This window comes from Chiloscyllium plagiosum, chromosome 36, assembly GCF_004010195.1.
Source record: "Chiloscyllium plagiosum isolate BGI_BamShark_2017 chromosome 36, ASM401019v2, whole genome shotgun sequence".
In the NCBI taxonomy this organism is placed as follows: domain Eukaryota; kingdom Metazoa; phylum Chordata; class Chondrichthyes; order Orectolobiformes; family Hemiscylliidae; genus Chiloscyllium; species Chiloscyllium plagiosum.
In genome coordinates this window covers 18,620,913-18,638,107 of record NC_057745.1, presented here as the reverse complement: position 1 = coordinate 18,638,107, position 17,195 = coordinate 18,620,913, and the positions used below count along the sequence as shown (strand labels likewise).

At 38.9% G+C, this 17,195-nt stretch overlaps 1 protein-coding gene across 1 annotated transcript in view; it reads right to left on the bottom strand.

Moving 5' to 3' along the window:
* The window catches only part of LOC122541017 (retinal dehydrogenase 2), a 69,105-nt gene that overhangs the window by 31,308 nt on the left and 20,602 nt on the right, over positions 1-17,195 (bottom strand). Inside the window, exons 2-4 of the mRNA XM_043677453.1 lie at positions 11,698-11,802; positions 9,100-9,240; positions 7,539-7,668 (exon numbers count right to left, since the gene is read on the bottom strand). Of these exons, the coding sequence (XP_043533388.1) occupies positions 7,539-7,668; positions 9,100-9,240; positions 11,698-11,802 (376 nt within the window). The remainder of the gene's footprint in view (positions 1-7,538; positions 7,669-9,099; positions 9,241-11,697; positions 11,803-17,195) is intronic.

Below are 17,195 nucleotides of genomic sequence, written 5' to 3'. Positions count from 1 at the left end.
TTTCATTCTCTCAACAACATTAGTGAATCAAATAGCTTTTTCCACAATTGACAATCGCTTCACAATCATCATCAAACTCTTTATTCCAAATGTTTATTGAAATTATGATGTGATTTGTACCTGGGTTTCTGGATTAACAGTCCAGCAATAATACCACAAGGCCATCACTTCCCCGTATGCTTATGTTGAATATGACATATAAGATATTGAATGGGGTCATCAGGGTATAAACATTAAGGCATTGTTTTCCTAGCTGAGGGATTAAGTAATCAGGGGCATGTTCTCAGGACAAGGGACTGTTCATTTAGAAACATAGACATAGAAAATGGGAGCAAGAATAGGCCATTCACCACTTGCACCACTACGACCACAGCTGGTCATCCAGGTCAGTATCCAGTTCCTGTTTTCTCCCAATAGCTTTTGATTGCTTCAGCCCTAAGAACTACATTCAATGCTTTGACCTCAACCTTTTGCTGTGGCAGAGATTTCCACAGCCTTATCCCTTTCTTGATGATGAAATTTCCCCTCATCATGGGCCCAATTGGCTACCCCCGTATCAACTGTGACCACTAGTTTTCAATTTCCCACTCATCAGGAATATCCTTCTCTATTTATTCTGTCTATTCCCATTAGAATTTTATAGGTTCTTATGAAAGCGCGTCCCCCCCTTACCTTTTGAAACTCCAGTGAATGTAATCCTAATTAATTCTATCTCTCTTCGTGTGTCTGTCCTGTCACTTCAAGAATCAGTCTGGTAAAATTTTGTTGCACAACCTCCAAATCAAGAATATCCTTGCTCAGTTAAGGGGACCAAAACTGAACACAAAACTCCAAATCTGGTCTCAACACAATTGCAGCAAGGTATGCCTGCTCCTGTACTAAAACACATTATTTGCCTTCCGTACCTTCTGCTGCACCTACAAACTTACTTTTAGCAACTAAGTTACAAGGGCATCCAGGTCTTGTTGCACATTCCGTTTTCCCAGTCTAAATTAGGACTGTGATGAAGAGAAATCTCTTCACTCAAGTGGTTGTGAATGTTTCAAGTTCTTCACCTTAGATGGTCGTGGGTGCTCCATCACTGAACATGCTTAAGGCTGAGATAGACAGATATTTGGTCTCTCAGGGAATCAAGGGTTGATTGTGGCATCCTAATTGATATGCTAGGGTTATAATGAGTAAGCAGTAAAGTGAAATTGAAGCTGAAGATCAGTCATGATCAGAATGAAAGAAAGAAAAAACTCAATAGGTTTTAAGCTTGACTCTTGAACCTATTTCTTAACTTTTTATGTTATTTTCTCAAGAATATTATCTTCACAAAAAAAAGATATATTCCATGAATGGTGGATACTGATCTAGCCTTGTTCATAGAATGCATTACAGCCAAGCCTTTAACTTGAATATATCAAAGGAAAGGTGTAAAACAAACATTTCAACATTTATTCTTCAACATAAATTCAAATTGTGAGTCAACCCAGCTGCTTGACACTGGGCCAAGTCCAAAATCAGTCTGAAGTGGAGTTGTAAATATCTTGTCATTTTCTTAAGGTTTAGATGCAATTATTGGAAGATGTGTCATTAGGAATTTTTTTAAAATTGGGGATTGACAGGCAGAGTTAATACCATGGAGTCCAAGATCGGCTAAAGGACAACTCCACGATAAAAATAGCCAAGTTCCACGCCAGTCAACACCCACAGTCAAATTATTGCCAGTCAGTTATACTTGGTGGAAGAATGTGGTGAAATGTATGCATTTTTCCAATTTCCAGAGTGTTTATATTCTGTAAATAGTAAGCAGTCAGCGACGTACATGAGGGAATTATTTTTATGCGATGATTCAAGAGGCGATCTTTCACTTATTTCAGCAATCCTCAGTTTAAAGGTTGAAAATATCTACAAATGCATTAAACTTCCTTTTCACAATTCTATAAAAAGTATTTATTTGGTTGTAAAGCACATTGGGACATTCTGAGTTCATGAAAGGTGCTATATAAACACAAGTTATTTCTTTTTGTCTCCAATATGGAAGCTTGTATTTCTATGAAAGATTACTGGATTGGCAGGTGTAGTATTCCTTGTCTCTGTTTAACCCAGGGTGCTTTCACTAATTGTGGCATCCTAGCTGATATGCTAGTTGAAATAGTTTAAGATCCTTCTAATACATTCTTTAAATTTGGATTCTGGAAACTGATTCCTAGTATTCACATTGTTAGATCCATTATCTACAGTTTTATGGCAAACTCATAAACCCTCTGCACAACCCAAAGATTCAAAGTAAGACCCTCCAGTGCATCGACTCAGCTGCTGAATGGGTAACTTCACAGGACAGCATGAGGCCCATTCTAATTTTTTCTGAAATGCTTATTTCTTTGCATTTCAATACGGATGCACAGAATCTCAGAATTATTCCAGTGCAGCAGAAGGCCATTTGGTCCACTGTGCCTATACTAGCTGTACAAACGAGCATCATTACCTAGTGCTCATCTCCTGTTTTCTCTCCACACCCTTGCACGTTTCAATAGTGAAAATATAATGCCACATTTTAATGGACTGGCTTTTGATAATCATTAGTGCCAACATTTCCAAGATTTGCATTTACAAAGTGCTGTGAAGGGTGAATGCTTATGTTTTATTTGTCTTAACAAAGGTTTTTTTCTTTCACAGTTTATGAACCGATAAAGAGAAGCAACTATATTAAAGGCACAGAGCGACAGTCTATTTTTCATTCTCATTGGAAATAACTAATGTGCATGTCTCCTGTCTGGGAGATATCAGTAGGAGTCCATTTGAATGAGGTCTGCACATTTGACACCAATCTGAAGGTGCCTAAAGGAATTTTTTTTTTAACATTGGAACCTCCCTGTGATGTTCCACACTTTGATCTCTACCACACCTGAACCTCTCTGCAAGTGCTTAAAATGCACGAGCACTTGTCATTTGAGAACACAGAACATGTCAAGATCAAGCTGTTCCAGTGGCTAGTCGGATACAAATAAATACATTGAATGCTGCCTTCAAGAAGGACAGGATTCCTGCTGAGACATACAAATTAATGGAAAAACAAAGGTAGAAACTATTTACATGAAGAGTTACCAGCTGAACTGATTCTAAAAATAATTCTAGCATGGGTGGTGTTGCACTAATTAGAACATTTCCAAAATATGTTTGAATTTTTAATGCTTCACTGACTTGTCAGCCAATCTAGAATCATAACTAATTAGGATTACACTAAACCTATGTTTCAATCTACAACAGCAATATTTTACATACCAAACGCTCATCTTAAATGAGCCATACCATTGGTTTAAGACAACTTTTAAAAATCCTTTATTTTATTGTCTATTTTAAATGTTATTGGAAAAAGTGATTCTAGAAAAGTCAATGAATCCAAGAGAGTAAAGGAGCTGAATTGACACAATTGCTGAAACACCCCAAGCTCTTGATATTATCTATTAATCTTAGTTCAACTTCCTTTCACTATTGGGATAAGCATCTCGTTTTGGCCAATTTCTTTCATGCTGTCATCAGGCTCCGATTATTTAAACAAATTCTGTTTTTTGAAACAACAGAAATAGAAATAAAACGAAAGGATGTTAAAGTTCAGCAGAATTTGTTTCAACTGTGGGATTTTATAATGGAGTTCTGATGGTACATCTTCCCCTTTAAGCATTTCAATAAACAAATCCCATTCTCATGCCCAGAATGTCAGGACTAGCAGGAAAACAGCACAGTTGTAAGGTATAAATCACAGCTTTGGAAAGGGCTGTCGAAACACCAGAGGGAAAACTGACATCCCAAAGGCATTTCAGAATCGAACCGAAATCCAACAATGGTTTCGTTTCCAATTTGTTGTAAATACTTTAGAAAGAACAACTGACAAGACATCAGACGTTTTGAGTAATTTTCATAGTGGGATGATTTGAGGGTTAAAGAATTCCTGGCACATGAAAATCTCCAATAAAATTACAACAGAGAGTTTCTTGAAAATAACAGAGCAGCATTTTAAGAAAATGACTCATTTTTAAGCAAAAGACATTGTGTTTCATTATCAAAGAGGCAAGAATTTAAGATGAGATGTACTTGAAAATTATTATCTTAAACCCTCTTTAAACTACCTACCACTTGCAAATATTTCTTGGACATCATAATTATTTCATTTGGACATAGATTGTTAAATGATTTATCACTGATTATAATTCAGCCTACTCTAGGCTACACAGTCTGAACTGGCTTCACAGTGTTACTACCCCAGACTGACAGATTCACTGCATGTGCATTTTACAAAGTATAACTCTGTCTCCCCTCCCACTCGTCAAAACAACATAAACTGGGAAGACATCTGGGCCTTGACTCTGTCATCATTTATACCAGTTCTTTAATGTCTTTCCACCATAGACACCCACTCTGGAAGCCAGAACTCATTAGCTCTAACCCTGCAATTCACTGTGATTAAACATTTAATCAAGTGGTGTTTTTAAAAGCAGTTTCCACTATAAAGGAAATCTATCTAAAAAAACTCTGCTCAACTACTGCTCTCAAAGGAATTAAATTAAGAAACTTGAGAAGCTCTTTTGACTCTAATGTGTGTGCATCGTCCCATAGTAACTGACTTTCAAGAGCTAATACAATAATATTTGAAGAATACAATCCTGCTATGGATTGTTTTTTTCTCTTTGGAACTTAAAGGCACGTGAAAATAGAGAGTGTCAATGACAAATGGGTGACAGGACATTAACAATCCCCAATTTTGTTTTCTGTCAGCAATTGCATAGCCTCGACTTGAGAGAATTCAAGTGGTGGTGATCAGGAGGGAACTGTCTCATTCATCACTAAGTTAGATATGACTAGATTGTTTTAACCTTACACAAACTCACAGTTCTAGTGGTCATTTGACCCAAACTGATGTTTTTAAAAGTTGCTGGTTCTATTCAGATAACTAAGCACTGAACAGCATTAAAAATTCTTCAATAACTAAGGCAGAGACCAGTAACACATACTTGTGTTGAACATACCTTAATTTTCATTCAAAACACAGATTTTAAAAGGTGTACCACACTACAGAGACTGGCAGGACCACACCAGTTGGGATGTTAATCTGTACTGGCACTTCTCAAATAGGAACTGGAGTAGGCCATTCCCTAAAGTAATTCACAATAACCACCGACTGCATTGGCGGAAGTCTGACAAAGAATTACTAACAATCTCGGCTAAGATTAATATATTGCATGGGGAATGCAAGAAAGGAAAGTTATCTGCAAATGGGAGCATCTCAAGGGATGAGTGGAGCTGTGAGCTGTAACTCTGACTTCTAACCTTGGTATCTACATTCCAATAAAGTGAAGACCCAGGTTAGAAGTTTGTTTTCTTTTGTCCATCATCAGGATATTGAATAAATTGAGTTTGGATCAGTTTGGAAAATCTTATGAAACTATCACTATGTGGACAGGAATTGATAAAGGTTGGTGTAGCTAATCACAGTTGCAGGGATGCTGATCTGGAGTCAGGATTATGTCATATTAAAAGTATTTACTTATTTTTCTTGGTTCTTCATAATTACTGACCAATATGAATTTCAAAATAAAAGGTTGGACCAAGCAATATTTCCAAGATTCTGTTTGCACAAGATGGCAATTAATCTTTTACATCAGCTATCCATATAAATCGAACTTGTGCTGAAGTTATACTGCAATGAGACCAATTCTTGTAGAATATGAGAAAGACGAAAGTTATACCACAAAGTTATGCTCCTGGGGAGCTTTGTTTTACTGTTAGAGAAGCAGAGTTTGATTTCATGTATTAAGAAACTCAATACTGAGCTTTTTTAGTGCTCAGAAAATTCAACAGTGACCCCTAAGTCATGCAGTTACATTGATATAAATCTGAAACTGCTTTCGATTAGTGTGAAACTCTCTGTATAACTATATTGTTAATCAACTGGGTTGGTCTGAAAAGTAAACTGTATCTGACATTTTTTTGGAAATAGTATGATTTGTAATAATCAGATCTCCATGGTTAGAGTTTACTGCCAGTTTCCTGTCAATTTGAAATGATTTCAGATGTGTATCAAAGCAAAAGGGCAAGTATAAACCAGCAATCACATCCTGATCTAAGCCCAACCATCAGCACCACCAGTTGCTTCATCGATAGCCTTCACTCCATCATAAGGTCAGAAGTGAGAATGTACACTCATGAAGTGAGAATGTACACAATGATCAGTATCCTTCACAACTCCTCATGTACAGACTCAGTCTGTGCATACATGCAGCAAGATCTACACAGAATTGAGCTGATTAATGGCACACAAGTGCCTGCAATGACCATTTCAAACAAGACAGAATCTAACTATTTTCTCTCTCTGCACAGCTCCTGTTGAACCTGCTGGGTTTTTGCAGCATTTCTGCTTTTGTTTCCAATTTCCAGCATCCATAGCTCTGCCTTTTGACTTAACCATTTCACCTTGACAATGAGAATGCCATTGCCGAAACTTATAGCATCAATATCGAAGCTGGGAATTGTGCAGCAAATAATTCAACTCCTTTCTCTGCAGTGCGTGTCCACCAGTCTCAAGACACAAGTCAGGGTGAGAAAGAGTAATCTGTTTGCAAGGACATATGCAGCTCCAGGACAAAACAGCCATCTTGATTGGAGACCAAACAAATATATTTAACATCCACTCCCTTCATACTGATACACAATGTCACAGTGTGCACCACCATCTAGAAATGCACTGAACAATTCAATAAACCTCCTTCAACCGTACCTTTCAAACACATGATGTCTACCACCAGGAAAGAAAAGGACAGCAAATGCAGAAACTGCCACATCCAAATTCCCCTCCAAGTTACACACACCTTGACCTAGAATGTTTTGTCAATTCTTTACTGTTGCTGGATCGAAACCCTAGAACTCCCTCCCCAACATTGCTGTAAACATACCTAAGACAGATAGATTGCAGTTAAAGCAGCCAGCTCATCCTCTGAAGGGCAATTAGGGATGGACTACAAATGCTGGTCTTGCCACCAATGCTCACACCCCATCAATGACTATCAAAAAAAGCTTAACTATACATCTAAGTGCGCTGAAAGCAAGCACTAACACAAGCCGAAGATTTAGACTTACCAGCTGCAGATTGAAATTCCATTTCAAAAAATCCATGACAGTATGACTGTTGTCTACTGACTGAACATCATACTCACCACATAACAAATTTTGTGACTCTTAGTTTATATACATCCTAAGATTTCTCAGTAACCTTGTGACCAGATTTAGACTATCAATAGTAAATGCTATTTAGTGTAAGCTACAATATCTAAATCAGGCATATGTATCAAATATCATCAAAAAGTACAGAAGCTCTGTTGAATCTGAAACAAGGCACCTGATGTTTAACTCTTGTGAGAGATTGTTAAAACAAAAGTCAAGTTAAGCACAGAAACAGCTTATTCATTAAGTCTCATTTCAGCTTTAGTTTTGGTATTCCCTGCTTGAATTCCTGCCAAGCAGAAACACCAATGGGTCCCTTTCCTTTGTCAACTTACCAACAGGAATTGTCTTGCCATGAATCTTGTCAGTCCAACCAGCAAAGTATCTGAGGGTTTTTATGACTCCCTGTAGGTCAACATAATAAGCCTGGAGAAATGGCTTTCCACTGTCTAGAGATTCAAGTGTCTGCAAAGAACATAATGCAATTCAATGAGATGATAAATCAAGCTGGGGATAGAAAGTGAGATTACAGCATGCCTTGCTCAATATTAGTTATTTGAAGGTACCTATCAGTCTCTCTTGGTGTATGGACTGCATCCAACTGGACACCAATCATATCATTCATGACTGATGAAGTGATGAGTGTGTTAATGTGATTAGGATCATAAAATGGATTATTCATATTTCCCATGGATGTCTGACATATAGGTGTTTCACTTCCTCCAATGGGACATTGGTTAATACATTTTCGTCTGCTTTATAATAGTGCATAAGGGAATCTACCTAAACACATTGCCAGTAGAAATTTAGCCCCCTAATGCATTCATAACAGGTGTATTGTTATTTGAAGGGAAAGACAAACAATTTATTAAGCAAAAAGATGAACCCCCTCAATATGGAAAGGAATACAGGCCATCTACTAGGAAACATTGGAGAATTGGAAGTATAGACAAGCAATGATGAACTGTTTATCTTGTAGTTTTAAAGGAATTAAAAGATAAGTTTATTTTCAGAGATCACAAACATTTCTAATCTGTTTTTCTCTATTACATGAAATTGTATGACTCTGTTTCTAATGTTTCTGCTCTAAGGCTATGTTTTGTTCGGTTAATGTTTTCTGGGTATTTCTTTTTAAGATAGCTATTCACAAATTACAGTCACTGAACTCCCAGGGGTCAGTAGAAACTTTCCAGGGGTGTGGGGATCAAAACCATCATGTGTAAGTACAAGAAGCAGGAACAGAATGCAGTCACCACAATATGCATAGCAGAGTGGGTTGGCTGCCTCACAGGAGGGGGGGTTTGGATTGTACATGAAGGAGCACTGAAAACATCATAAAAGTAAATACCAAGTTTCTGAAAAGCTTTAGAGAAATACTCTTCACATGTAGCTCTTTTGTTTGAATATTATAGAACCAAAATCTTTAGATGGGGATCCATGGTTATTTACTCATTTGAAGGGGAATCCTTCAAACAGTATTGTGGAGGTTTGAAAATCCATGTTTTTGGTTACATTTCCTGAAGTATATGTTCTTAAGATGTATATTCTTAGGATATGCATTTTAGAGTATATTCTCCTATGGTAGATGTTTTTATGGTTATGTTTCTAGGTTATTTGTAGTGAAAATATATATTTAGATTAGATGTTTTAGGGATATATTTTCTAAAGGTATGTGTTTAAGTTTTATGTTTCTAATGTTTGGCTTCCTCAGATTTCTGTTTTGTTATTTTTGGCTACACTTTATTTTTGCTGTTATTTTGTTTATCTTTTGTTTAACTATTTTATCTGTCCTTCTGTTAACTGTGGGTGGGAATAAAATGTCCTCTTTGCTAGTCCTGCAGTTTGTTGATCGTGTAATTCAATGCCTGATACTGCAAGATGTGACTGGATGCTCACAGCAAGATGCGCTCGGTCTCGTTCCACCAGATCTGCCAGCTTGTCGATCAGCCGACCCCTCTCTGAAGCATCCATCCGCCTCCACACGGAGCCCGGGGAAAAGGCAATCCGAGCAGCTTGTACTGCCTTGTCCACATCAGCCTGTAGAAGCAGTGTACAGAAAAATAAACAATTAATGTTACAGTAAGAAGCAATCTTCAATTTTAACACAAAACATTTTTCTTGTACATTAAGTGACTTATGCTTGTATACATTGTGAGTACTAAAACTCATCACATACTATTACAAATAAGATGCTTAAAAGTTATGCACTATTGAGCCTAAACATTTCTGAATGTGTAGCTGACAATGGCACAGCAATGCTAAAGAAAACTGAGCCACTGTGCTCAGTTGGACAACTGTAAGTCACCATAGTCTTACCAGACGATAGGGTTGCTCTCTCATGAATGAGAGACAACTGGTGGTGGTTTAACCTGAAGGTTCCCACGCCTTAATGTATTTCTTTTATCAATTAATGAAATGAATAGAGTAAGAAACAAACCAAATGACAGAAAGGGTAATAGAGTTAATGTAGATTCAGAATGAGAAATAAAAAGAGAAAGGAAACCTTTATAACCCTGCGTGGGTTTCCTCCAGGTGCTCCGGTTTCCTCCCACAATCCAAAATAAAATGTACAGGTTAGGTGAATTGGCCATGCTAAATTGCCCGTAGTGTTAGGTGAAGGGGTAAAAGTAGGGGAATGGGTCTGGGTGGGTTGCACTTCAGCGGGGTCGGTGTGGACTTGTTGGGCCAAAGGGTCTGTTTCCACACTGTAAATAATCTAATCTAATCTAATCAAACAAACACAAGATGAGAAAATTGTAACCCAGTTGTGTTTGTGAATTGTTGTATTTTGTCCTTGAGAAGTTAATGAGTGAATGAATGAGTAGCAGGACAACTATGCAAATTGTATAAACATTCTTGATGCATGAAGAATAAAATGAGAAACCCTGTCCATCACGATCAGGATCAGTGGGGCACCCAGGGGCAAGTCATTACACTGCATTCATCGGAACACAGAAATTGCTAATACAATTATGATGGAATTGTTGACTGATCATGGCAATCAATCTTTATCAATTAATCTACAACAGACATAGAAATGACAGAAGAAAAATCCCAGTGGTGGAGAGAGTTGGGAACCATAGGTCCTAAATCATTGCTTTCCTCCCACGCATGCTACATTTACTAGGTCATGTCTCATATTACACATGCGCTGCATCCCAACATTTTTTCCTCAAAGAAATCTATCTTATTTGCACTCAAGTGTCAAAACAGCTTTGCATCCAAAAAAATCATTACTCTCCTACACTAACAGAAATGACATACAAATACTGCCAAAGCAGATAGTTATAGAGTCATAGAGTCATACAGCATGGAAACAGACCCTTCAGTCCAATTAGTCCATGCATGACCATATTCCCAAACTAAGCTAGTTCCACTTGCCTGTGTTTTGCCCATATCGTTCCAAACCTTTCCTATTCATATACAAATCAAAGGTCTTGATTTTTTTAAAAATCTCTCCAAGAACAATTCACTAATCGCTGGTCTGAGACTTCACAGCTTCACTATTCCCTTTTTGAACCTTTATGTTCCAATGTAACATAATGACTTTAGAAGGGCCCTTATGACATATGTCAGCAATTGTATATGGCTACAGCCAGAGTAATAGGCACTAAAAATGGAAATGTATTTTAATGGGGGTGCTATTGGTGAACTTTCAATTTTTTTCTCAGTTTCATTAAGGATAATATGGAGTGGCATAAATTGCCCCATCAATTAGTGGCGAATCGAAATTCTTCTCATATGAGTGAATTAAAGTTGATAGATAAAAAAATGAAAAGTGAGTAATAAAGAGAGAAGAAGAAAGAATGGGTTAAGAGTGAGAGAATAAAGTAAGAAAGTATTTATTATTGAGCAAATAGAAAGCAATAAAATTGTAACCCAGTTGTGTTTGTGAATGTTGTATTTTGTCGTTGAGAAGTTAATGAGTGAATGAATGAGTAGCAGGATAACTATGTAAATTATTAAACATTCTTGATGCATGAAGTATAAAATGAGAAACCCTGTCCATCACGATCAGGATCAGTGGGGCACCCAGGGGCAAGTTATTACACTGCTTTCATTGAAACATAGACATTATTGAATGCTAATAAAAACCTGGGTCTATCTAATTCACCTTCCAGTCTGTCAGTTGCATAATACAATGACGATGGAATGACCATGGCAAACCATATCTATCAATCTTGATGAGATTCTTCTATACCATAAAATGGTCAATATTTCTACAGCCTCGAATGGTGAACATTGTTCCTTTACCAACAATTTCCCAGCATTTTATAGCTCATATGTGTGCAAAGTAACTATGCATTAGGCCTTTTGAAACACGTTGTGTGTATAGATTGTGGACAAAATTACTCCTCAATTCCTATTGTACTGAATGTTGATGAAATGATTTTATGCATATATTGGACACATCAAACTAAGGGAAATTACAATGGGAATGATTTGATCTTTATTTGACAAACAAATGTTGACATTATCACCAGAGCATTTTACCTTGTCAGCTTCTTGAACATCACAGATTTTCTCTCCTGTTGAAGGGTTGGAGGTGGAGAATGTTTTCCCACTCACTGAATGATGCCACTCATTGTTAATGAAAAGCTGATGAGATAAGAAAGCATGGAACTCCATAAAGAATCATGTAATCTAAAAAGAGTTGGACAGCCATATGTAAAAGATCAATGTGTACACTGCAGCTCATGCTATTCATCAAGTTGTAACTCTTAAGGAAATCATATATAATAAGTATAGAAGGCGTTCATTCAGTCATTCATGGCTTTTTGCAATATCCATTATGTCCCACTTCTCTGCTTATCTCCCAGAGGCCTACAAAATGTTCCTCTTCAAGTTTTCTTGTTTCAAAAGTTTTTTTTTAATCTGGTTCCACTATACTTCCAGGCAGTGTATTCCAGATCACAACAACTTGCTGTGTAAAAATGTTTTCCTCATGTCTTCTGGTTCTTTTACAAATTACCTTAAATCAGTTCCGTCTGTTTAACGACCTCCTGCCACTGAAAACAGTTTCTCCTTAATTAAGCCTTTTTCAAAATCTTGAAAACTACCTCCCATTAATCTTCTCTACTCGAAGGAGAACATCCCCACTTTGTGTAGCCTTTATGTAATTATAGTACATCATCTCAGTACCATTCTAGTAAAATTCTGAAGGCTCCAATATCCTCAAGTGCAAAATACTTAGAATTGGCCACATTGCTTCAGATGGGGCTTCACCAGTGTATTATAAAGTTTAGCATAATTTCTTTGCATTTCTATTCTATCCCCCTATTTGCAGAGTCAAGGATCCTGTATGCCTATTCTTAGTTTGATTACTGTCCTGCCACCTTCAAAGACTTTTGTATATATGTCCAGGTCTCTCTTCACAATGATTCATTTCACACATCTCTGTATTACATTTTGTTTGCCATCCATCTGCCCATTTCACCCACCTAAATCCTCCCCAAGCTTATTACTACTGCTTTGCTTTTATATGACAGTTGTAAGTTCTGTGTCCTTTGAAATAGTTTAAAATGTTGCTCCAAATGCTTACTTCTGGGTCTTTAATGTATTTCAAAAAATGATTGACCTAATGTCAGTCTCTTACCAATGCCATCATATACTTCAATCCAGACTGATAAATGACCACATTTCTCTGCTTTATTAGTCTTTTTTTTAAAAAAAAACCTTTTTCTCCCTTTAATTTCAGGCACTTTAATTTTACTGACAAGTGACATTTTACCAAACTTTTGAAAATCCATATGCACATCCACCGCAATACTCCCATAATCCCTCTCCATTACTTCAACAGAGAACTCAAACAAGTCCATCAAACCACAAATTTGCAATGGCTTTCTTAAACCATATTTTTCTAAGTGCCAATTAATTTTGTCCAGGATTAATGTCTCAGAAGTTCTGCTTCACGGACTTTAGGCCGACTGGTCTATAATTGCAGAGTTTGTTTCTGTCCTTTGAATGTGATGCAACATTTGCTACGTTCCAGTTACCACACAGTCTGTTACGCCTTACACACACACACTTTAAGGAAGTTTACATATTTTCTATAACTGAGTAAATGCAACAGGAGTCTGGCAATGTGGTTTGCTTCCGCAGTCTTTTTCCAACTATCCAGAGTTTTGCACACTATACTGCGTGTGGAAGGAGCATTGATTTATGGGAGACCCTCCCATCTTCTCTCCAACTGTCTCATCGACTGTAACTTGTGTCCCACTGACTCCTGTAGTCGCCAGGATACAGGGAAGGGTCTGGGTGATGTTTACATCTGCGCCTCCAAACCAATGGGTCTGTACTGGTTTGAAGCGTTCCCATCGTATTTAGTCGTCTGTTGTTTTATAACCGCTCCTATATTTTACCGCACTCCTAAATTAAAGGCGCTACATAAATAGAAGTTAAGCTTCCACAAAGATAGCCACGTTGTAAATTAACATTTCTCAGTCGGTTTAAAACCGAAACAGGTGGTTTAAAGGTAAATACCGTCCTGCAGAGATTCCCCTTGCAGTTAAACAACTTATAGACCATTCATTTAACCAATGGCTCTCGCTTTGAACATCGCCAGCCATGGGAAGTTTTGGTGTTTGCCAACGCGAGAGACAGGAATGTGGTCCAGCGATCGTGTGTACAGTTCTCAGCGAGTGTGTGCTCTGGTTTTTACTTCTCCAGTTTATCGAAGGCATTACAACCCGCCCCAATGCACTCTGTTTGAGTCTGTTCAGGAACAATATTTATGGTCCCCTCCCGTGCCTCACAGACGCATGTTTACCAGTCTCTAAATATTTAGATCATTGAATACTGATTTATTGAAGTCAACCAGAGCAGATACGTAAATGTAATCTGTCCGCGAGACAGGGATTAGTCGCTTCCAAGGAGATCTGAGAGAAAAGAGAGCAGCTCTCTGGAACTGCCTCATGAATGAATCGTTGCAGCTGACACACAAACACTTGGCAGTTTCACAAAAGCGACATAACTCACTGGTGAAGGCGGAAGCTTATTCACGCTCAGCTGGTACCTCCACTCGCCAGCTTGGTCAACGAAGACAGAAAACAAACCTGTCTCCTCAGCGAACCCCCTCCTGTATCACTGCTCGGACAGATGATTGGGGACACAACACAGTGGGGGCAGGCAGCCTCTGTGCAGAGAAATCAGAGTGAGGGTTTCGGGTCCGGTGTCGCTGCATTCAGAACTGAGGAAGGGTAACCGGACGCGACACGTTCACTCCGATTTCTCTGCACAGATGCTACCAGACCTGCTGAGCTTTCCCAGCAACTTCTGTTTCTGATTTGCAGCATTCGCGGTTATTTCGGGCTTTTGTTTAAAACGACAATGTCACAGGTAACCTCCACTGATTCACAATTCCCCAATGGCAGTTGGTGAGTTTTAAATTTAATGCCAGTCGAATGACCATGTAACAATCCACTTTTTAAAAAGGGAAATCACCGATGTTCTTGACTTAGGAAAGGCAATCTGTGTCCTTACCCCACCTCATGTGACTCCAGACTCACAGCAGCGTTGCCCACCACAGACGATTAAAGCAAACACTGGCTTTGCAAGTAACGCCTATATCCAATGTGAGAATTATAAAATATGTTTTGGTTTTTATGTTTTCATCCAATTTATGAATTAATAATGGGTACATTTTGGGAAGTGATTTTGTGCATTTTTCCAGAGACCTGTTTTCTTGTTTGTCAGATTGAATCAGTTAATTGGGAATGAACTCAGCTAAACGGTAATTCACATCAAGGTAATGGATGGTACAGGGAGGTCCCATTCTTAAGGGAGCAAGGTACCCAAAACATTAATCGTCCCCTAACCTTTCCCAACTGCAGCTTCAAGCAAATCCGATGCTATATTCTATTTATCTAACCTATACATTGATGGAAAACCTTACAATTTTTGGAAGTAAGCAAAATATTCGTGTTTTGTTCAGGTCTGTAGAACTCCCCAGCCATTTAACTTGGATATTTACTCAACGTTTTGAAACAAATGATCATTCAGTTTCACTCAACTGCAGCAACTGGCCGTTTTAATGTGTGTCAGGGACAGAGACCCGGTCTCTTAGTTAATCAAAACCAGTGGAGTAGAATGTTACGGGTGGTACTTTTTACCGAGAAAACTGACTGCAGTGTTCACGTTGCCATACTGGGTAGTCATACATTTCTGAAGTAGCCGTCTGGTGAGAAACTGAGAAAAGCCTCAGGGTTTATCCTGTTGAAATATGTTTAATCCAGTTTGGGACGAGCTGGTCAAAATATTCATGACGTCGATATGAAGAATGTAACAGTGATTGTGTTGCCTTCTGGGTTCTGCCTGTGTTTTTTACTTTGTATTTTACGAAGTGTGGGACTGGGTGTTAGGGGGCGATGTACGAGTCTGCCTTTCAGAAAGGCGTGTGAAAACGGAGCAGAGGGTATTAACACTTCATTCAGGGCAATTGCATGTTGGGCTGTTTTAAACAGTTTCGTGTCACCACCATCATAATTTAAACTCGTTTCCATTGGCCATGGTTCGATCCTTCAGTGCTCATTGTGTAACTTAGAGTTGTAGACCATGCACATCTACGGCACAAACATCAAGCACCACTTAATCTTAGAGCACCAGAACATGTGTTTTACAGTGGAAATGTATAAACTGTACAGTTGAGCTTTGAAATGGACTGGAATGCTTCCAGGATCCACCCCAGGACTTGCTGAATTACTTGATCTAATCTCACACACTAAGGATCAGTCTGAAGATCCAGGGAAGCCAAACACCTCCCTCCTACAAAACTCAATCTTGTCCCAGACCCTGCTCTCCCACCCCTTCCATCTTGTCCCAGACCCTGCTCTCCCACCACTCCCATCTTGTCCCAGACCCTGCTCTCCCACCCCCATCATCTTGTCCCAGACCCTGCTCTCCCACCCCTTCCATCTTGTCCCAGACCCTGCTCTCCCACCCCTTCCATCTTGTCCCAGACCCTGCTCTCCCACCCCTTCCATCTTGTCCCAGACCCTGCTCTCCCACTGTTCTCCCCAACCCTTCCATCTTGTCCCAGACCCTGCTCTCTTGACCCCCTCCAGCTTGTCCCAGACCCTGCTCTCCTGACCACCTCCATCTTGTCCCAGACCCTACTCTTCTGACCCCATCCATCTCGTCCCAGACCCTGCTCTCCCGACCCCCTCCTGTTCCAGATCCTGCTGTTCGAACCCCCAGCAATGTCCCAGACACATTCACTCCCAATCTTATCCCAGAGACCCCATCCACCTTGATCTGGACACTACCTTTTCCATCTTTTTCCAGGCACAGTCCAATCAGTCCATTCTATTCCCTCATTCAGTAAGATCATGGTTGACCTGGACCTTCATTTTATCAACCCACATTGATAGGAGTATTGGCCAAAATCTTGATTAAAGTAGTAACCAACGTTAAATTTATAGTGTCGGGGTCAGGAGCCAAAATTGGTCAGCAAGGAGACAGGTGACAAGTGAGGAAGAACTAATATTGTATGGGACAGGGCCACAGGGGGCAAACTTTGTCTCATGTACATATTAGGGAAGCATCATTCAACACACTTATTAGTTCATACTGATGCAATTCTCTGTATTACATAGTGAAATAAGTAGTACTTATGCTTATATGCGAAAGATTTACCAAGATGTTGCCAGGAATGGAGAGTTTGAGTTATAAAAATAGGCTGGATAGGCTGCGACTTTTTTCTCTGGAGCATGGGAAGTTGAGAGGACAACCTTATGGCTTCATTTGGAGGTCGCCACTGATGATGTTACCTCGCCAGGTAATGAAACGTCTGGATATCAAACCTACAGCTCAGTGAGCAAACCTACACCCTTATGGAGATTTATAAAATTGTGAGGTGCAGAGATAAGTTGAATAGCAAAGGTCTATTGTCTAAGGTGGGGCAGTTCAATACCAGCGGACATATTTTTAAGGTGAGGAGAAGAAAGATTTAAAAAGAACATGAGAGGCAACCTTTTTACACAGAGACTGATTAG